Here is a 22,275-nt window from a genome sequence, read left to right as displayed (position 1 = left end):
AGCTGCAGCCCCCCCTAGCTTCAGGGGCTGCAGGCTGGCAGCCTACATGTGCCCAATGCCCCTTGTCTGTGGCCCCTGAGCCACGTCCCGGCTCTGCCCTGACTCCTGCGTCACCTGGGGAAACTCTACGGCCACTTGCCAAGGTCCCACAGCCCCAGGCGGTGCCCTGATGTCCCTCTTCCCATCTCTGGCCTTGTCCCATGGGAGCTGAGGGGGGGGGGGGGAAAGGGATGGCTGGCAACCACGTGGGTGGCTCCAGGCTTTTATCTTGCATCCGGGTTTTCAACAGATGTGGTGTGAGCAATGTCTGCAAGGCAACTAGATCAGCATCATTGCTCGGAGATTAAAGGATTTAATAATCTGCTGGCAAGACGTAATTGAAAGAGGCAGAGCTCTGGTTGTACAGCGCTCAACAAATGCACTGGGGCGTTCCCACGCTCCCCGCGAGATCCCTCCAAATCCCCAGGGTGTGTGGGGCAGGCCCTTTCTGCACGGATCCAGGGACTGACGCTTCCTCTTCCTTTGTAGGTAACTACTTATTTATCGTCAACATGCTCCGTGAGCCCTCCATTCGGTGACCTTTAGCTGCTCCACAAAGAATAAGGAATTGGAGGTGGCATTGCCTCTACGCCAGGTACGCGGAGAGTCCCCGGGTGCCGGGGGGAAGCGGTGCTGCCGCTTGCCGGAGGTCAAAGCATCATTCAGCGATGGCGGCGAGCCGGCAATCGCCGCTTCTCAGTCCCTTGTTCTAATCGCTGCTCCACTCCCTGGTGAAAAACCTTTGAAAACAAGGCAGTGACTGGCTCTGCAAAGCACTGACGACAACAATGCACAGCTTCTTCCCCCGCTCACCAGCAGCGTGGGATCATGACCCAGCATTATCATAAGCAAGTGATGCTGCAACTGGAGGGCAGAAACTTTTGGCAGCAGAGGCTGAACCTCTTGGAGGGGGGTGGCTGTCCTGGGGGGGGAGAGGCATGGGGGGACTGAGGTCCTTAAGCATTAAACCAGGGGAAGGAGCCCCTGCGAGTGCGTGGCCGAGGTCTGCCCCCAGAAGGCTCCTCGGACACGTCCAAACGTGCTGCCCGTCGCCGGGCAGAGCCCTGCTGAGCCGCCCATGCTGGCGCTGCCCCACCAGCAGCTGAGCCGGGGTGACTGTGCAGAAATAAGAGATGTGCCCGGCACACCGAGCCCTCTGCCAAAGGCGCTGGGCTCAGCATGACCTTTGCATCCTCCCTGCGCCTGGAAGTGCTGATCAAGTCCTTCTGCTCTCAACGGGGTGGTGCCAGCTGGAACAGAAAATGGGGGAGAGGGTCCCCGTTTCAGGGACGTGGAGCTGCCTTTCTTGTTCCTCTTATTCTCTGGCTGCCCATTACAACCCTGCCTGGGAGACAGGTGGGGATGTGTGATCCAAGCTAGTGAAAGCCCAACTTCACTGCAGCGGTGGTAGGAGCTGCTCCAAACACTGGCCTGTGGCCTTTTGGAAGCTGCTTGGTCCAGCTGTGCGGGTCAGCTGGAGGCAGGAGGGTGGCTGGGAAGCCTGGTAGGACCCAACACCACGTATGCAAGTAGCTACAAAAGAGAAAAGCAGTGTGGGGTATCCTCCCTGTATCACTTTTACTTCCCCTCCTCAGGAATTCCTCTTTCTGCAAAGCCTATTTCTTATATTGGCCTCTCCAGGGGTGTCTTAAAAAATTCACTCAGCTCCCGGGCACAGTTTGGTATTTATTCATTCTGAGTTGCCCTGCCTTGAAGACAACAACAGCGAAATCAAAAAGGCAGCTGGGCGCCGCGTGTGCCTACAGCCGGAGGGGTGGCTGGAGCTCAGAGCTCCTGGCCTGGCCGAGGGTACCTGCAGCATGGACCAGGCTGTGGTGACCGCTGCTAAGAGGGATGGTGTCATACGGCAGCACATGGAGAAACTTTAACACCTTCTCTGTTCCTCCTCAGACAACATGCTGGGCACCTGGGGCTGCTACCGCCAGCTCCATCGGGGCTCTTGTCCTTACACAAGTTTTGGGTTCCAGCTGCTCCTGAAGCAGTGGGAGCTGGAGGTGACCAAGGGCTGGGAGGGTCTGTGCTCCATGGGAGCTCATCCCTCAAGGTGAGGAACCAGAAATGGTGGGACCAGAATCTCCGCCCTGTGCCTGTGGCGGAGCAGCGGAGCCCCTGTCGCTGCCTCGGCTGGGGGAGGAGCTGGAGAAAACAAAGCTGTTGTTCCCTGCGGCTGCTGATGCCTCCTGGATGACAAAGATCTCTTCCATCCCTGTGCGCACCAAGGGCTTGGCCCCGCTTTATGAGAGGATTTGAGTAACCAGCAAGCCCAGCATGTCACTGCTCTCCCCAAGCAAACCTCCCCAAACTTAAATACTGTTGCACAACTCCCTCATGATTCACTTTTCCCCTCCCCGTGGTGAGATCTGGAGGGCACACAACCACGGCGTGGTGTTGCAACCCCCACGGCTCAGTTGTTCCTGGCAAGCTGGCTCTGACAGCCGGGAAGAGGCTGCCGGGTCCTGCTGGCTCTCCCCTCCCATCCCAGTCCTCCTAATTTGGTAATTACCCCTCATTACATCAGGTCAGTGCCCTCTTGAGATCAGGACAGAAGATCCTTGGGAGGATGTGGTGGAGAGCTGTGGGAACCATTACACCTCTCACCGAACATCCCCAAAACAGCTACCAGCGAACCATCTACCAGCCCTGCGGGGATGGTCTCCTGACTGGGACTTACTGAGCAACCAAGAGCAAGGGCGCTGTTGTCCTCGGTGGGGTGTCTCCTGCGGGATCAGTTCCCTCAGAGGGTAACATTTAACATCAGGGCCAGTCTTAGATGTCAGATGGAAAATACTCTGTCTTGTTTGCAGCGGAATATGCGAGACTTCGTATTGCTTCCTCTCTAGGATCCTGAGAGATAAACTTCTTTGAAGTCCATTAACAAACTCTCTAGGACAAAAGGTTATTGTAAACATTGGTGCAAACATCTAGCGATGTGCTTGTGCTGATAAATCCATGGGGAGCGACTGGAAGCCACCAGCCCGTGGGTCCCCTGTTGGTATCTGTGGCAGCGCCTTCACCGCGGAGATCTCCATGGATGCTGGCATTTTTCTCCTTATCTGCTCAGTTGTAGACAGGAAGCGTTTCATACGGTGCCCTTAAACCGATCCAGCAAAGCACTAAAAATAAACCTTCTTTGTGAAGCTGCAAACTCGTGCCCTATCTGCTGTGTCAGCTCCTGGAGAGAACCCGCTGTGAGAGCCCAAGTTTTCCCGAGAGAGAAGCCTGTACCCCACCGGTCGCGGGGGAAGCATGCCTGTAAGTGGGAGCCGCGAAGGCCGAGAAATCAAAATACAAAGGAAAAAAGCTGAGTGTCTGTCTTCAGAGATGTGCTAAGCTGTACTTTGGGAGGGGCTGGGTGGGAGGGATATGAATTGTATTAAACCTTTTGAGGTAACCCATCCTGCAAACAGCGGGAAATTACCAATTGCAGAATACTTAATTATGTAAGTGAATTGCAATTGGCGTGTGCTGGATCACACCGCGGGACAGCTTGCATTCGACCATGTGCGAGTGCTCGCTTGTTTAGAAAGGGTTGCTCCTCCCCACATTGAAGCGACAAGTTCTCTAACAGCCCCCGTGATGGGGTATTTCAAGGGCCTTCAATGGTGACTTCCCAGCTTGGCTCTTACGGGAGGGTACGCTCTCCAGTCTGGTACATGCAGGAGCTGTGATTGAATGCCCAGTGTCCAGGTAGCCACCAGGAATTATCCTCACTTATGCCAGCAGTGTGACACGGCGTCTACCGTGCAGCAGCCCAGGTCCGCTGCAAACATACCACATGCAGGAGGTACCTGGGCTCCCTGCGACGGCTGAGTCACCCTCTTCCAGCCCATTGGTTAGTCTGCTTTTTGCTCCCCACTTCATAGAATCATTGAATCACAGAATGGGTTGGGTTGGAAGGGACCTTTAAAGGCCATCTAGTCCACCCCCTGCCCTGGGCAGGGACACCTCCCCCCAGCCCAGGTTGCTCCCAGCCCCATCCAACCCGGCCTTGAACACCTCCAGGGATGGGGCAGCCACAGCTTCTCGGGGCACCCTGCACCAGGGGCTCACCACCCCCACAAGAGACTTCCTAATATCTAGTCTAAATCTCCCCTCTTTCAGTTTAAAGCCATCACCCCTTGTCCTATTGCAACAGGCCCTGCTAAAATGTCTGTCCCCATCGTTCTTATAAGCCCCCTTGAGGGACTGGAAAGCCACAATAAGGTCTTCGCGGAGCCTTCTCTTCTCCAGGCTGACCCCCCCACCTCTCCCAGCCTGTCCTCCCAGCAGAGGGGCTCCAGCCCTCCCAGCATCTCCGGGGCCCCCTCTGGCCCCGCTCCACCAGCTCCATGTCTCTCCTGCGCTGAGGCCCCCGAGCTGGAGGCAGCACTGCGGGGGGGTCTCCCCAGAGCAGAGCAGAGCGCAGCAGAGGGGCACAACCCCCCCTCGCCCTGCTGGCCACGCTGCTGGGGATGCAGCCCGGGATGCCGGGGGCTCGCTGGACTGCCAGCGCACGGTGCCGGCTCCTGGCCAGCTTTCCCCCCCAGCACCCCCAAGCCCCTCTCGGCAGGGCTGCTCTCCACCCCTCCATCCCCAGCCTGTGTTGGCACTGGGGGCTGCCCCCTCCCCCCGGGTGCAGGACGCTGCACTTGGCCTGGTTGGCCCTCAGGAGGATCACATGGGTCCATTTCTCCAGTCTGTCCCAGTCCCTCGGGATGGCATCCTGTCCCTCTAGTGTGTCACTGCCCCGCTCAGCTTGGTGTTGTCTGCAAATCTGCTGAGGGTGCCCTCAATCCCACTGTCCATGTCATTGATGGAGATATTGAACAGTACTGGTCCCAGTATGGACCCCTCAGGGTCACCACTTGTCACCGATCTCCATCTGGACATTGAGCTGTTGAGCACTACCCTCTGGACGTGACCATCCAGCCAATTCCTCATGCACCAAGAAGCCCACCTACCAAATCTACAACCCTGCCATTTAGAGAGAAGGATGTTGTCGGGGACCGTGCTAAAGGCCTTACGGAAGTCCGCACAGACAGCACCTGTAGCTCTTCCCTCATCCACTGATGGAGTCACTGTCAGAGCTGATGTCCGGGCTCTGGTACGCCCCCTGTGCTCTGGCAGCGGTGCCATGGCGGTGCCTGTCCCCGGCCTGCGCTGGGCCCAGCCCGGCTCTCGGCAGGCGGGCAGGCGCTGTGGGGCTGTGCTGGCCGCCCCTCGCCTTCTCCGGGGGGTGCACGGCCCCGGCCCCGCGTGTGGGGCCCGGTGAGGCTTGGCCGGGACTGGCGAGTGCCAGGCCTGGGGAGGCCGCCGGCTGCAGCGGAGGGTCCCTGAGAGGCCTGGGGCCACGGCGGGGCCTGGGGGCACGGCGGAAGGGCTGCGAACCCAGGGCCAGGACGAGCCGGGCCGGGGGGAGGGGGGGGGAACCGGGGCCGGGGTCCCCGTGAGGGCGCGGCCTCCCCGTCACCCCGCCCGCCGCCAGGGGGCGGCCTCCGCCCCGCCTCCTGACGTCACCCCCGGGATGGAGGCGAGAATGACGGGCGAGAGCAACCAACGGGAGCCCGGAGAGCAAGGCGCGGGGAGGCGGGACTTCCGCCGGCCGGCCGGCCTCAGGGTGGGAAGGCAGTGCCACCACCCCATCGTCCTCCTCAGGCCCCGCCCCCGGTGTGCGTGCTGACGTCAGGGCGTGCGCGCCCCCGCCTGGAGGCCTGCGCGGTTACCGAGCGGCGCGCGCAGCCTCGGCAGCGCCTGTGAGAAGCCGCCGCCGCCGCCGTCCCGGGGAACCGGGCCGAGCCGGGCAGAGCCGAGCCCAGCCCAGCCCAGCCGCGGGGTTATGAGGCCGGGCGCCGCCGCCTCCCCGTGAGGAGCAGCGAGCCCGTGGCGGCGCGGGGAGCGCGCGAGGAGCCGGGGCCGCCCCGCGACAGGAAGCCATTTTGTGGGCCCCCTTCTCCTCCTCCTCCTCCTCCTTCTTCCTCCTCCTCCTCCTCCTCCTCGCCGCCGCCCTCCCGAGCGGCGCGGCCGGTGCTGCCGGCCGGGGTGGGCGGGCGGAGCCGCGGTAGGGGCGCCCGGTGAGCGAGGGCGGCGGGGGGGGCGAGCAGGGGGCCGGAGCGGGCGGCGGCGGCCGCCGCGCCTCCCCATGGCGAAGAAAACCTACGACCTGCTCTTCAAGCTGCTCCTCATCGGGGACTCGGGGGTCGGCAAGACCTGCGTGCTCTTCCGCTTCTCCGACGATGCCTTCAACACCACCTTCATCTCCACCATCGGTCAGTGCACCTCCCCCCCGCTTCCTCCCCCCGGGGCTCCGGGGCCCCTTCAGGGTTTTGGTGACCCTGAGGGACCTTCCCTTTCCCTTCCTTGGGGGTTTCGTTGGCAGCTTGTCCTCTGCAACCCTCTGCCAGCTGCGGCCATGGCTGCCTCCATCACCGGTGGGTCTCTCTGCCCCTCCACCCGTGAGGGAGGTGGGGTTGCCATCACTGCACACTGTCTTCGCCGCTATTGATGTGGCTTAGCAGAAATGATGACACTCGTGGGTGGGGTCTGTGTTCTCACCCAACAGAGCTGTCCTTCCCTCGTTTGGGAGCAAGCCCCCGGGCTTCTGGCAAAGCTGACTTTAGCCCTTCATCGGTGTGCAGTGCCTGACTACGGTAGTTCCTTCCACATCATTCCTCCCAGGTTACCTGTAAGAATCATAGGATGAATCATAGAACCATCATGGACCTGTTGGAGTGGGGCCAGAGGAGGCCCCGGAGATGCTGAGAGGGCTGGAGCCCCTCTGCTGGGAGGACAGGCTGGGAGAGGTGGGGGGGTCAGCCTGGAGAAGAGAAGGCTCCGCAGAGACCTCCGAGCCCCTTCCAGTGCCTAAAGGGGCTCCGGGAGAGCTGGGGAGGGACTCTGGGTCAGGGAGGGGAGCAATGGCACGAGGGGGAATTGCTTGACACTGAAAGAGGGGAGATGATTGAGATGAGATATGAGGAAGAAATTTTTCAGTGAGAGGGCGGTGAGCCCCTGGCGCAGGGTGCCCCGAGAAGCTGTGGCTGCCCCATCCCTGGAGGTGTTCAAGGCAAAGTTGGACAGGGCTGGGAGCAACCTGGGCTGGGGGGAGGTGTCCCTGCCCAGGGCAGGGCGTGGAACTAGATGAGCTTTAAGTTACCTTCCCACCCAAACCATTCTGTGATCATGAAGGAGAGATGTGTGTTTTCCTAGCCTTTCCTCTTTCTGTTTAATCTACACTGCGAGACAGGCCTTGTACCTAACATCCTTTCTCCCTAGGTTTATCACAGTGTTTTGTTTTTCTTCTCCTGAACACCATCTTGTTTTGCAGATGAAGAGTTCAGGTCAGCAGCTACTGACCTTCTTGGTGACTAACTGGCAATTTAAGAGAATTCTTGTCTCTGCTTTTTCTTGCAGCACCCACTGGTGTAGCGTGCATATACCTACCAAACATCTGGATAAAAGAAAATCTTTTTTTGGGGGGGTTGAATTGTATCTGGCTTTCTGTACTTGATATAAATACCTTAAATGATTGTCCATACAGCTGTTCACTGGGGGTAGGAGAATGTAAAGCATCAGGTAGATCTGAGTGCTAGTGTAGGTATGCTCCTGTGTAATTCCTCATCAGTGTCGAAATGTCACCCTAAAAATTGCAGCTTAGACTACAAGACTTAAAAAGAAGCTCTTAAACAGGCCTTGGGTAATTGGAAGTGAAAAAAAGTATATTTGAGAGACAACTAAGTGTCAAGACACATTGGTTGCCTAAAAGCTTTATAGGCTTCAGCTCAGGGTTTTGCTTAATTGTTCTGGGGGTGCGTGTGTGACAGTTACTTTATTACGTCTCTTAACATCGCATACCTTGACTATTGAAGGCTGTATTTATTTTGCTGCTGTGGCTGTAGTGTAATTCTGCGCTGCTTGGCAAATTCTCGCCTGGATCACATGGCGTTTGTTGCTTTCTAAGTTCGCTGGGAAGGTTTATTTCAATTCTCAAAGTTAAAAATAGTCAATGTCTTAGTTGAGAAGTCAGTGGCTATATGGTGGCTCTTGTTCCAGAGAACTTGTTCTTTTAATCATCAGCGATTTTCAGTAGTTAGTATTACTTCTTGGTCTAACTGCAGTTTTTGAGCATTCAGGTAGAGTATCATCAGGTATAGTAGCAAGTGTGCACATAGAGAGTTTGGTAGTGTTTCTGAACAGTCAAACCAATTTAGGCCAGTAGATACTAATTTCTGGAGTACATAAATTGTTTGTAGTGCATGTGCACTGGAAGGCAAACAAGTTTTGTCTCCGAAATTCTGAACTAAATGTCTAGTTATGGTATCTGAACACCACTTGATGACTAGCTGGTTTGTCAGGGCGTGTCAGACGTGCATCTTGACGGTAGAATTTAGCAGATCTTGGGGTACAAATAGATTTTCTCTGTGGTGCTGAATTCCAGGTGCTGAACTGCTCAAAGATGTCTTAAATGTATTGTTTCCTTAGTTCTTCTGTAAGTAATTGGTTAATGAGGAAACCTGCTGGGAAAGTGTCCTGTGCAAGCAGTGTCAGTTGAAAGGGAGACTCTACGTTGGCACCTTTTAAAAAGCAGCTCATCTGTGAAGGAGAAATCTTGAACTGGGTTACAACACCTGTCCACTTAGTTGTTCTCTGCATTATTACAGCAAAGCCATTGAGTAATCTGTCTGAAAATGTTATCTCAAATTACCACCAGTACCTACAGTTTTTAGACCTCCTCAGGTTTTTCCCCGCTGCAGCGGTGAGGGCAGCAATAGCAATCCAGCAACGTAACAGGGAGCCTGAAAAGGTGCTTTGCCTGGTGGTACCTGCTGTGATAAATCTCGCTGCGGTAGCTGCACAACTTGGGCTGGTTTTGCAGCCGGAAGAGGAGAGTTTCAGGAAAAACCTCAGATGAAGTCTTTGACCTGTAGCAACAAGGAAATACTATTTCCAAAGCACTTGTGTACACAGTAGATGACATTGAAAGTGACTGGCTTATTGGCCGAATCTCTCATTGTATTTAAAAAAAATAGTAATACTTGGTAGCTTGTTAGCTCTGATTCATGCTTCTGTGTTTACACTGAGCTCCACCAAGAACCGGAGATAGTCAAGCACGTAAAGTGTACGGTAGTATAGGTGGCTGCTAGCAGGGACTGGTTCAGTCTTTCTAGTCTTTATAGGAAAAGATGGGTCACAAAGAATATTGAAAATAGCCCATGTATATAAAAGATGGGGGGGGAGGGAAGTCTTTTAATGCTATAAAACCAAAGGCTTGTCTGCATATGTAAGTGAAGATACAATAATAATGCATTTCTACTTCACATTAGTAACTTACGTTCATTTGCTTTTATCTTTGCACATATTAAGGACTTATTAGGCCTGATCCATGATGGCAGTTTGGATATAATTTACTGTATGTGTAATTTGGTATACTCTCTTTAACATTTGACTTTGAATCACTTCAATCTAATATTTCCTGCTAAAACAGCAGTTAAGCTTTTGGATGTGATGAGGTGCCTGTGTGAATGATTTCATTACCCTGTCTAAAGGTACTATAAATAATCCAGATGGCTGTTCTGTAAGAATCCCTAAGTCATCATAACCTCCCTGGAGAGAGCAGGGGCCTTGTCCTCAAATGCTATGTTGCTGTTTCAGGTAGAAAGGGAATAAATTATAGAAGACTTAGCCTATCACAAGCTGGTTTTATTTTTAATGGCTCTTCAGTAATCATGTAATGCAAAAATCATTTTTATGGTATGTTTTTTTTGAGAAATTGTGGTGACTCTTTTCAGTTGCACTCTCTGGTTACTCTACAGTTGGGTCAGGTCTGTCGGTGGTAGCTGTTCCTCTGGGCAATGGTGTTGCTCCCTGGTGTTCCCGAGTACTGGGTTTCTCTTAACGGGCTGCTGCCGGGTCTCCCCTCTCCCCAGACACTGCTAACTTTAGCAGTTTCTCTGCTGCCGCTCATGCTACCAGCAGATTTCCTTTATTGTTAATATTAGAAATTAGTGCAAGTAGCTTCCAGTCAATGTATGCTTGAGATCTTAATTTTCTTTCGTAAATTTTTTTATTGGCATTCAACATGTCAAGTTGATGACAGCTTGAAGTGAACCATCCAAAAATGATATGTGGGAGCTCTGCGGGTGCGCTTTGTGAAGCTGCTCAGGGTCAGCAGGTAAAGCACTGGCCTTTGCTGCCTGGGCAAGAGCAGGTAGGGAGGGCTGTCCGTGCAGGGATGTCTGGCTAAAAATTTGAATGTCAAAACCGAACTCAAGCGTATAATTGCTATTGTTTGACTAAGTAAAATGCAAATTAAGATGAGTCACAAAAAATGTTTTCCCATGAAATCTGCCTACCTCTAGTAATGCACTCAAGAGAACAAAGCGTGTGTAATCATTGTGAGATTTCCTCTAAATGCTCCTGATGTAGGTAAAGCTTTCAAGGCTCGTAGACTGTACTGAAGATGCAGTTGTGTTCTGACTGCAACTCTACAGATCCAGAGAGAGGGAGAAAAAGCAGTATGACTTCTGAGGTTTGATCACCCCATAGTTTTTTTTTTCTGAACACAGGAAGGTCGTGATGCCAAATCTGTGCTAGAAGTGTGCAAAACTGTACTGTTTTAAATGCGAAGGTATATCAAAACTATTTTCTGATTAAATTCTTTTACTCAGGGTTTTTTTTTTTATTTCTCTGGCCTTTATTAGAAGTGGGTTTGAGTTGTTAAACACTTGCTTTGGAATCATCGCATATCGGTACATTTAAGAAGTGAAATTTTTTAAAATCAGTCCTCGGATATAAAAAATAGTAAGTACAACAAGTTTTCTGCTACATCTTGTGAGGATTTGTTTGCCCATTCTTGTGATATATTAATATTGGGAAGAAAGGAGTCTCACATAGAGAATAGGGAAAAACTCAACAGATTGTGGGAAGACAAACTAGGCAGAAATAACATTTTGAATTGAGAAAATGCTTTTAGCTGTATGGTGGTTGCAATGAAATTGGAAAAACAAGTAGTTTCTGGGGTCCAAAAAAAGAGCAGTTGAAAGTACTGGCTTGCTTTTTCCTTACATACCTTTTCTGTCTCATCTGTAGTTTGTTGGCTTGTAGGAGCAGCAAACAGCTTTGAGTTCTGTTTATATTGTGCCTAGGCGGTGGATTCAGTCTCTATCTGAGTCCTGGCGTGGGGCAGGTGAATTAGGAAAAAAAATTAAGTAATCGCAACAAACCACACACCCCCCCCCCCCAAAACCCCACCCCAACTCCTGTTCAGCCTTTCTGTGACATGGGGTCCAGAAACCATCAGGCAGCAAGAGATGCAAAAATCGTTTCTACACAGAGGTAATAGAGCTGTAAAACTTGCTGTCATGGGAATTTTTGGAGGGGAAAACATAAATGGGTTCAGAATGAAAGTAGGAAACTGAAGTGGATCCATCGGTGGCTGTTGGACGTGATGCTCTGGATGCAGTCTCGAGCTTGGGAATCCCCTCAGCTCTTGGGTGCTGGGTGTTGAACATGTATTGTTTGGCCTGGAGAGAGTGGTTCTCCTCACCTCTGTCTGCTGGGACATCCAGGAGAAGGGTTACAGAGCAAATTGGACTCACGGTGTGATTGAGGGTGTTTTGGTTTTTGTTAATCTAGGGCCATGGATAACAAGCAGCAGTTTTGCTTGTGCATGCCTCGCAGCGCTGATGAGAAACGTGTGGATGGCCGTGTGGTGAAGAGCTGAGGAACTGTGAGGAACTGAGCTGGCTGGAAACTTTTAAAACATAGCTATTTTTTCAGCTGAGCTGAATCAGTTCCCTGAACTGGCTTCTTGTGTTACCATATAAATCTGTACTGGCAGAGTGCATGGGGCATCTGGGGACGTGCAAACACCAGAATAGGTGGCACTTGTACTGAAAATTCACATTTAGGGTTGCGGTTCCACAATAGAAAGCGCTTGGCAGCAGTGCCATTGCCTAGTGTTCCCTCTTCCTTGCCCCCAGTATGAGGCAAACCCTAAACTGGGCTTGCTCTTCTCCCTGTGCTGCTGCTGTCACTGCCTCGGGGCAAAAACAGTTGGTGAAGGCTGAGAACGCTGCTGAACTCCTTCCTCGGGCACATACCTGTGCGCTGGCAGCATGGACACGTAGCCCTGCTGCTCCCTTTTCTGTTTGTCCTTGCACTGACATGCTATTTCTGTTCAACTGAAACTAATAGGCAGCTGTTACCTAAATGTGCTAAGCATGATCAGAAGACGTGGAGACGAATGGGAAGGAGCATGTGGAGGTTGGCTGCTGCAATTAAGCCAGCGCTGTGTCCAGGAGGAGACTGAACTGTCGCTTCAACAGTAAGTGGCAAAGATAAAGAGTGGATGAAGTTGCTGACGTTTTCTAGGGTAAAGTGTGTTTCAGATTGGGAGCGCAGGCCTGTAGCTGCTTGTGACAGGCTGTCCCTATAATCCGTGGTCTGGTCTTGATTTTTACAAGACCAAATGAAATGCCTGTTGACGTTGGTAGAAAACTTGCTTGGGAGCTGCTGAGCAGGGATGCAGCCTTTGTTTTAGAAACCAGGGACAGTTTTTTAGTGCCTTGTTGAGTGATAAGCGCAACTGTGGGGTGCAGAGGAGTGATTTCCTCTTGACTTCTTGATTTACCTCTTAAGAAAGAAAATCTATTACTCCTCTCTCTTTATCCTGAGAAAATGCTTAAATCTTTTCTGCCCTTAAAGTTAACAGTGGTATTTAATTAGTGAATCAGTTGAGAGTCTATTGATAAATACTTCATCAGGAGATAGAAACCAAAAGATCTGAACTTGAAGGGTTTTTGTAGCTAGTGCTAAGCAGATGTTGCTGCCTCTAGTCCAGCAGTGCTGCGTGTGGGGCTGTGTCTTGGCAGGCCACGCTGGCTGTACCTGCTCCTGCAGCCCTCGGGAGCAGGGTGTGGGCCACTTCCACCGCTCGGGTGGCAACGGCTTGCTCTTGTCCTCCTCTTCTCTGGAGCTGTGGAAAGGCAACATGTTCTTGCTTGTTAGTGGCATCGTAGAGGGAAGAGCAGGAGAATCTCGGGAAGGATGGTGGCTGGGAGCAGGGTGCTCCTGCCAGGAAACTTCATCCTGCCTGGGGTTGAGAAACAGCTGGGAAAGACATTGGATGAGAGCAGGTTGCATGGATTCCCCTGGCAGCGGCAGCCGGCGCCTGGTTTGCTGTGTGACCTTCTGATGACACATGGAGAAGGGTTTCAGCTGGTGTTGGTTTTGTGTAACCCTTGCTGAGGGGGTAAGGTACTTCAGAAACGCTTTGTGAAAAACAGGCTTGTCAAATTCCCAGTGCTGTGGGAATTCCCTGTCTGGCCCTGGGGAAACGGGAAAGAGACCAGAGCTGCTGCTGCAAGTGGTGCGTGTTTAGTGTTTCGGTACAACTTAACTGTGTGGGCTTTTCTTTTCTGTGTGGGTTTAACTAGAAGTCTTGTGTGGGTTTAACTAGAAGTCTCTGCATGTTTTTGTTCTTTTCTGAAGCTAAAACAACTCGAGGCTTTCTTTCCCACTGGGACTGTGACTGTTTTATACTGTGTAACCTGGAGAAATACCCGTTTCTGTCTTGCATTTCCAAAATCTTACTTAATGCTCCCTGAGAGAGGCCTGCTTGCTTGGTTACAGTGTTCTTTCATACTGGTACTAATGGTTAGCTCTACATATACCAGATATGCTGAAGCAGTTGTTGGATTGGGGAGAGTGCTGGAAACAGTCTCTTCCCGATAATGTGGGACTGGTCTGGCATGCTGTTTTATGAGATGGGAGTTCCTTTAGTACTGCCGTCCTACAGGGCTGTGATCAACATCATTGAATCACAGAGTGGTTTGGGTGGGAAGGGACCTTTAAAGGCTGTCTAGTTCCAGCCCCCCTGCCATGAGCAGGGACATCTTCCACTAGATCAGGTTGTTCCAAGCCCTGTCCAAGCTGGCCTGGAATGTTTCCGGGGATGGGGAATCCACCACCTCTCTGGGCAACCTGGGCCAGGGTTTCACCACCCTCAGCGTAAACAATTTCTTCCTTACATCTAGACTGAATCTCCACTCTTTTAGTTTAAAACCATCACCTCTTGTCCTATCACTACAGGCCCTGCTAAAATGTCTGTCTCCGTCTTTCTTATAGACCCCCTTTAGGCACTGGAAGGGGCTCGGAGGTCTCCCCGGAGCCTTCTCTTCTCCAGGCTGACCCCCCCACCTCTCCCAGCAGAGGGGCTCCAGCCCTCCCAGCATTTCCGGGGCCCCCTCTGGCCCCGCTCCACCAGCCCCATGTCTCTCCTGTGCTGAGGCCCCCGAGCTGGAGGCAGCACTGCGGGGGGGTCTCCCCAGAGCAGAGCAGAGCGCAGCAGAGGGGCACAGCCCCCCCTGGCCCTGCTGGCCACGCTGCTGGGGATGCAGCCCGGGATGTCGGGGGCTCGCTGGGCTGCCAGTGCACGGTGCCAGCTCCTGGCCAGCTTTCCCCCCTGCACCCCCGAGCCCCTCTCGGCAGGGCTGCTCTCCATCCCGCCATCCCCAGCCTGTGCTGGCACCGGGGGCTGCCCCCCCCTCCTCCCCCCCCCCCCCCCCCCCCCCCGGGTGCAGGATGCTGCACTTGGCCTGGTTGGCCCTCAGGAGGATCACATGGGGCCACTTCTCCAGTCTGTCCAGGTCCCTCGGGATGGCATCCCATCCCTCTGGTGTGTCACCACCCCGCTCAGCTTGGTGTTGTCTGCAAATCTGCTGAGGGTGCCCTCAATCCCACTGTCTCTGTCCTTGATGAAGATATCCTTAGTGGGAGGCTGTCTTGGCCCAAGATCTGAGCTTCAGAACCCTTAAAAGACCTGGTAACAAAGTTGGGGAGTACTGTGGTAGTTTCAGGTGTTTACCCATTTTAGGTCAGGGTACATTAGTGCTTGCTTGCCTGTCCTTTGATGTATGAGGCTATCAGAAGGGTCATTAAAGCTGGCCTTGTCAGACTGTTTCATCTGTGGCTTATGGGATCAAACTCTGGTCTTTGTTCCATGCCAATATGCACTGAACAGTGTGCACCTGGTTCTGAATAAAGTTATTCTGTCCTCCGAGGTGGTTATGTCTTAACTTGGTCTCACCACCATTTTAGTCTTCTAGAGTAAAGGTGATTTTTACATTTTACTTCAGATGTTCAGTTATGAACTTCAGGCATCTGCGTGTATGAATTAAGCTATTGATGTCTGAGCTGTTGATGTGCAAAGTGCCACCTCTCCTGCCCTTCTAACCGTAGGCATGTTACCTGCTCTTTCTCACCACCAAATCACATTGGCAGCTGACTTCCCTGTAGGTAACTAACTTGATTGCACTTCTTAAACACTTACTGTTGCAGATCTATAGCGAATATCTGAACTTTGATAAATAAAAAATGTTGAACGTGTTGGTAGAAGTATCTAGATGTTTCCAGTTCCTTAGGTAGCTATCTACATTTCACACCTTGCAAGGCTTGCTGCAGTCTGTGTCTTATCCTCTTCCCTTCCTTTTCTGAAATGGTGTTTCTCTAGCAGAACTAGCTCGTTAAAAGCTGAACTGTCAGCATGGGCTAGCTGTCTAGGCTCCTTCTGTAAGTGGGGCGAAGGAAAATAAGAAACTCCATCCGTCTGAACATGGCAGTACGTACATGTGCCTCTCTGTCACTTTGGAGGAAGCTTAGATGTGTAGCTTAAATACAGCTGTCTAATTGTTGGTTAAATGAAACCCACCAACGCTTCTGTTTCATTAAGCATGCTGTGAATTGCTTTCATCTCAGTGTAACTTTTTGATCTTGCCAGTAAACAACAAAATGATTTTTTATTTTTTTTAGCTGTTCAAGTTTCTGGCAAAAACAAAGATCCTACTGGCTGGTTCTTTGGGTTTTGTACTTAACTTTGGTATCTCAGGGACAGCATGGACCAGAACTGTGAGTTCCCTGGAAAGTCTGGTGCTTCTCATTCCTACCTTAGTGAGCAGGACTGGTGAACAGAAATGCTGGTGGTTTGCATGGAAAGGGGCTCAGAAACTCCACCTGCGAGTGTTAGGCCATTGATGCCTGCTCAGTCGTGGTGGCCACGTGCCACAGGGCACGTGTCCTGGCCTGCTTGAGACCTTGACCCAGCCGGAGAACCAGGAGGATGTGGTGCTGCTCAGGCTCAGGTTCAGGCCGTGGGCATTTGCTGCGGTGCTGCCAGAGGCTGCTGCTGAGGACAAGAAGCAGTGGACACAAGTCACAACAGGGAAAGCTTGACCTGAGTGTTGGGAAACAATTGTGATGAAGGTGGTCTGTGACTGGAACAGAAATGCCGAAGGTGATGGGATTGCCATGTGTGGGGTCATGAAAATATTTCTAGAGGACACCCCTGGCAAGCCGAGTTAACGTGGCCCTGCTGTGGGGTGCTAGAAGCACATGCTCCATGCTCCACAGCCTGCCTCAGTCTCGCTGTTGGTCCTGGGTGCAAGGATAGGACCTACCTGGGTTGGGGGTCCAAATTCCCAGTGTGTATCAGAGCTGCTGCTGGATCAGATCAAAAGCACTGCAGTCTGGAGAGATTCCTGCTGGAAGTCTCCTTTTGATCTTCAGAGCATTAGATAATGGCCACCAGCTTTGTAAAGAGCTTCTAACAAAGTGGTTTATTAAGAGGTAGAAGAAACCACTGATAAAGAAGGCGTGTGATGTCTTGCTCAGAGCCAGTTAAGGTGCTCCTCGGCTAGCTTTTGCAGGAGCTTCAGTGCTGCTGCTGAGCTCTGAGCAGGCGCCTCTTTGCACAGAGCTGCTGTCAGCATTGTGGTTTCTTGCCCTGTAACTCGCAGTGCTGCTGGTTCAGCCACTGCTAAAACTCTTCTTTAACCTCAGTTCTTTCCATGTACATCATGGTGTCATTTTCTAACATCAGCCCCTTCGATACTGTAGTCAGATGCTTTGTTGCAGAATAGATGTGGGATAGAGGGAGTTACAGCAGGTCCTTGGCTGAGGTGGGGTGGCTGACTGCGTACCCCTCCGGGCTCCCTGCAGCGCGAAGGGAGGTGGGATTATTCCATGAGGATTGAAACCAGGAGTCTCTGTGGCTGCCTTGCAAGTGAGCGTCTGTTCTCATCCTCTTGAGGCACAGTGCCTTTTCGCTGGAGTTGGGAGTTGGCAAGCTGCTAGCTTGAGGCTTTTTTCTGCTTGCAGGTGAGGTGTAGCTAACCTCGTTGCAGCGTACAGCAAACGAAAGAATCCAAAAAAGTCTTATGACCTCCAGTGCTGCCTTGGAGCACTGCTGGCCAGTGTTTTTAGGCAGCAATAACTTTTGATTCTAGGTGTGTTGTGTGACACTCTTCCATTTTTTTCCAGCCTTCCAAAGGTACAAAATTCCTGTTCCTCCAGCTCTATGCATTCAATTTGAGTGTCACAGTATCAGTAATAGCTAAAAAAGGTGACAAGACTTACTGACAAATGTGATGCTTCTGAGCAATATTGTAGCAGTAGGCCTTTTTTTTTTTTACTTCAAACTTTTTTCCTGCTAATTAGTTTGACAACACTACCATTCATCTTCTCAGTTGCTGGAGAACTTAGAGGTTGGGTGGAAACGTCTGGTGTTGGAATACTTGATCTTCTCCAAGAGTAGGGAGTTGGAGGGATGTTCGTGGTCACACTGTGCCGTATCGCTCCAGGTGTGGAAATTGTCTTGCACGTTCCCAGAACTTGGTTTAAACCAAAGATAAATACCCGCCGCCGTGCTTTGACTCTGTGAAGTCTCTGTTTCTTGCTGATGAAGGGCTCATAAATTAAAGCTTTTTACGAAACTTGGGTATTGGAGTATATGTATAAGTTGATATTCCGTAACTGAAAACATCCTAAATCACATGGCAACTGCTTCAGTTAAATATGTATTGAATTGCAGCACAAGCAGTGGCGCTTCAGAGTTGAATGTACTATATTTAACACCAGATGCAGTGCTATTCTTTGGAGTCTGTGTAGGAAATAATAGGTGTGTCCTTTACCAGCAATTCTGTCGTGAAAATTTCACACGGAAAGGGCCGGGCCACAGGTTATCTCCAGCCCTCACGTAAAGGGGAGCGATGCCTCTGCTGCAGTGCTCCGTGCAGCAGCAATGTCAACGTGTCTCTAATGCTGACAATGACAAAGCGTGGCTTGCTGCTGTAGTGTGGTCTAGGTAGCTCGAGTTAGGGTACTTTCATACATAATGGCAGTATTTTCTGTTTGTAGTGAAAAAAAACCCTGGTTTTCCAGCAATAAGTATTCACTTAAAAGCACGTGTCTTCTTTCCAGTGAGTTGGGAAAGACAGCTGGTAGACCGTTTCACCGGAGAAGGCGTTTAAACCTGCGAGTGCAGTAACCGCCTAGCCCTCAAAGCTGCACTGACTGAAAATCTTTGAAAAACTTAAGGGTGTAAAGCATTGCAAGCTTTAATTTCTCAAATATTAATTGTGACTGCATCATGCAAACAAATGTTCACACCCATTTGGAGATGCTTGGAGAATCTCCGGCTCCCCAGTTCTGCTGTTGGAAGTTTGAAGTCCTTGTGAGCACCTGGGGGGTGTTTCAGCGCATTTTGTCTCTCATCTGCTGGTGTGGCTGAAGCTAATCAAATGTAGGTCCGTGAGTTGTGCTGAAAGTGTCCGTTCCAACCAGTTGTCTGGTCTGAAAACGTAAGTGAAGGTCTCTCCTTCCTTTCCGTGGCAGTTGCAGCAGTAAGGAGTTCTAATTATTGAAACAAGTAACTGGCCTGAGTTTCTGCGCTGCAGTCAGTCGTCGTTACGGACTTTGGGATGGCAGAGAGCTGCTGAGCTCTTCTGGAGCTGCTGACTATAACGGCTTGACTGGCTGAATCTTTTTAATGACCTCCAAGGCGCAGTACCTGCCTCTTTGACAAACCTAGTGCTTTTCCTGAATGAATCGACTTCCCTTCCTTTATGTATTATCTGTCTTGTCAGTCTGCTGGGTACAAAATAGCCAGGGCAAGTGTTAATTGAGTTTTTATTTTTATGTAACTTGAGGACAAAATTACTGTTACAGAAAGTAGTGGCAAATTTTCTGTTTCATAAGTAGAAGCAGTTTGTGCGAAAGCAGATTCATGTACTGTATTTATTTTCTAGCTAAGAAATAGAAGTAGGCTAAGACATGCATGAAAACTGCCTTAATCAGCTGTAATTGAATTTGAACATACTTAGCGCACGTACTTGGTGGTTTAGAGTAGAATTCCAATTAGTTATGAATTTTTGTGCAGACTGTCGGCTTGCTGGAGTCCAGCCCTTTCCCTGCGGTGATTTTGGGTATGGGACCTAATGGCCTTCAGTGACAAAGGGCTCACAGGGAGGTACAGCTGCTTCGTGTGATGCCTTCTCTGCAAATATGTGCTGGTAAAGGTGGCCGGCAGAGCTCTGCTACCTGGGCCAGAAGTGTATTGAGTATATTAGAAAATGAAAGATGTAATGGCAGAGAATCAGCCCTCAAACCTGGAATTGACTGACACGAATAGAGGTTGTTGCTGCATGGGAAGAACTCTGAAGTGAGTGCTGTTTCTTGCTAGAGCTTCACTTCCTTTCTTTTTTTTTTTTTTCCCCCCCCCCTTACTACCTTGTGAATAAAAACCTTATTGTCTCTTTTGTCTCTTGGTATGCATAAAACATCACTAAAATAGTTCCTTTGTTCATTTTCTTTTGTTTTGTTTGTGGGAGCCCTGTGTAAGGTTAGCTGCTGGAATAACAAAATGATAAAGTTTCTTTTTTTTCTGGAAGAAGTAACTGCTTGTGTTGAAACTATGCGTGGTTTCATAGACCTCAGTGGCTGTGTAGGTGGTGTCAACAGGAAGCTTTAGTTTTCTTTCTGAGCAGAGATTTTTTTACATGTGAATTTGAACTGTACTTTCACGTGGCTTCTGAAATGCCTTCCCTGGCAGGAGTCTGGTTAAGAGAAGAGAGATCCTGCGGGACCCTCGCGGGCTGATCTGCTCGTGTTCTGTGCCCACCTCGGATCTTCCCACACAGCACGCTGTATCGAAGGCTGCCTAACCCTGGGTGGCACAGGCTCTATATAGTTAGATTTCATTAGACAAAAATTGCATCAGTGCTTATAAATGAGATGAAGGCAGCTGGGGAGGAGAGATGAGAGGGCTTCACAACTTGTTCTGGCCTGAGAAATGGCTTCTGTCCCTGTTGTATGTGACAGCTTACTTCCACCAAAGGGAGACTCTCTGAACCTTCGCCATTGTCTGGGATCTCAATTTTAGCCTGCTTGGTGTGAACGTCAGGTAGATGTACTGCACCCAAAATTCATGGCAGCTGTGCTTTGAACACGTTTACTGAATTGATGCTTAAGTTAAACGTGCCAGATTCTTGACCGTTGGAAACAGCTGTCACTTGATAACCAGGGCAAGGACCATTTCCCAATAAAATGGATGCAGACACTGGGTTCTGGCTATCTCCTGAACTTTGCCCAGGCCGCGATATGGAGAGTGCTAGCTCTCAAATCAAAACCGTGAGATCAAACCTGTGCCACGAACGCGTAGCCCACTGGCTGACGTTCTGGCCCTGGGAACTTCCCTTGCCGCCAGCTGACTCCCTGCTGGATGTGGCCGTAGCGTGCTGTTCGGCGTTTAGTACCCTGCAGGGTTCACGGGCGCAGCTGCGGCAGTCAGAGCTTGCCCGAAGTCTCCTACCCTCTTGCTTTGGCAGAGGTAGGAAACTGTGTTGTTCTTTTGTACTGCCTCGGCCGTCTCCATCAATTTAAATCACCAGCGGTGCATTTGTTAATCACCCAAAAGTGTGGCTTGAGTTGCTGAGGCATGAATGCCTGTGCCGTTGTCACTCCCTCTGAACACAGAGGAGGATGTGGTGCCTCTCTAGGAAAAGTTACTAGAAACCAGGTTGTTTTGAGCTCTTCTGGATTTAGCTTTAGTTCGTTAAAACACCTTTCCCTACAGACCTCCAGTCAGGCACCTCTAATGTTTTTAAGCTCCTGTATCTTAATTCCTCCCTTGGAGGAGTCATTATTTTCACTTTACAGGAAAGTTGCATTTTCTACTAATCTTTGCAAAGAAGCTTCGTTACTACCTTTTTAGTTTACAGATCAGTATTTAAATGTATGCAGTAAGGGAGCTGGCACTTGAAAAATATGTGAAATTCTTGGTTAATCACAGTCCATGTCACTGTTGAATGAGGCAGTGCTGTTTTTAAGTGCCTTCCAAGCGGGTACATGTGATGGGACCTCAGCTGCGACTGTGCTGAATGGTAACGGTGCCTTTCTTACCTCTGGTTATTTGGATTTGCTGTTTTGATTCCAGGTATGGGGATGAACAGCACTTCACGTTGTAATCAATCTATTAAACATCTGAACAATGCCACTTGAGGAGAAGCAGCTTCGTGGAATTCTTGACGTGTTGATACCGTTAGCTTCCTTACATACGGCCTTGTGGCTTCCGAGGCCTAAGTGCATGGGCATTTTAAAAAGGAAAAGTCAAGTCTTCCTGCTGGTGTTCCAGCTAACGTAAAGAGTTAAGTCTGCAAATATCCAGTGCGTAGTGGCACAGTGATGGACTTCTCTCTATCAGAGGGGAGTGAGGTGGAAGGAAAGAGACCTCAAGACTTGTTTCTGAAGATGATCAAATTTTTAAGTATAGGTGACGAGAGTTGTGTAGGTGCAGCAGCGTGGTGTATGGAGAGCAGACAACTCACAACGCCTTGTCTCCTTGATTATTTGATTTAAAAAAAAAATAAAAATACACCACCCCCCCCCCCCCCCGAGTCCTCTTAAAAAATTTCTGGTAGCAATATTGACTTCTGTGATGGTTTACTCCAGAATTAACATGTAGATGTTAACTTGTGGTTTTAGTATAAATCTCTGAAGAACAATCGTTGAGGAGGTTTTGAGTGAGGCTGGTAGTGAGAGAAAATTTTTGGTGCACTAGAAGGCTGTAGTCTTGACCTAGATTTAATATACATCCTTGAAACGAATTGATGCACAAAGGAAGCTTGCATGCTTACGGCTTGTCTGCCCCTTCGAAGGGAAAGAGGAACGCTTCAAAAAGAATTTCAACTTGGGAAAGTGCCCTTCACTCTTGTAGTTCCGAATCTGGTAATTCTGAAGGTTGTTGTTCATCTCTGAACTGGCTGGTGGCTGCAAGCGGAATACGAGGCAGGAACTGGAAAGCTCTGGCGAGGTAACTGCAGATGGGAAAGCAGCAGTGTGGCGTGAGGATCCCCCGTTTCTGCAAACAGTGAGGATGTGAATGAATTCGCAGTATGTGGCCGTTCC

General features: G+C 50.5%; 1 protein-coding gene across 1 annotated transcript in view; it reads left to right on the top strand.

Moving 5' to 3' along the window:
- Nucleotides 1-5,762: 5,762 nt before the first annotated feature.
- RAB10 (RAB10, member RAS oncogene family) overlaps nt 5,763-22,275 on the top strand; it is a 46,706-nt gene continuing 30,193 nt past the window's right edge. The window contains exon 1 of the mRNA XM_082481513.1: nt 5,763-6,305. Coding sequence (XP_082337639.1) covers nt 6,179-6,305 — 127 coding nt within the window. The 5' untranslated portion in view covers nt 5,763-6,178. The remainder of the gene's footprint in view (nt 6,306-22,275) is intronic.

This window comes from Vanellus vanellus, assembly GCF_965231255.1.
Source record: "Vanellus vanellus genome assembly, chromosome: 3".
NCBI lineage: Eukaryota > Metazoa > Chordata > Aves > Charadriiformes > Charadriidae > Vanellus > Vanellus vanellus.
The sequence above is the reverse complement of the archived record's forward strand: the minus strand, read 5'-3'. Positions and strand labels throughout refer to the sequence as shown.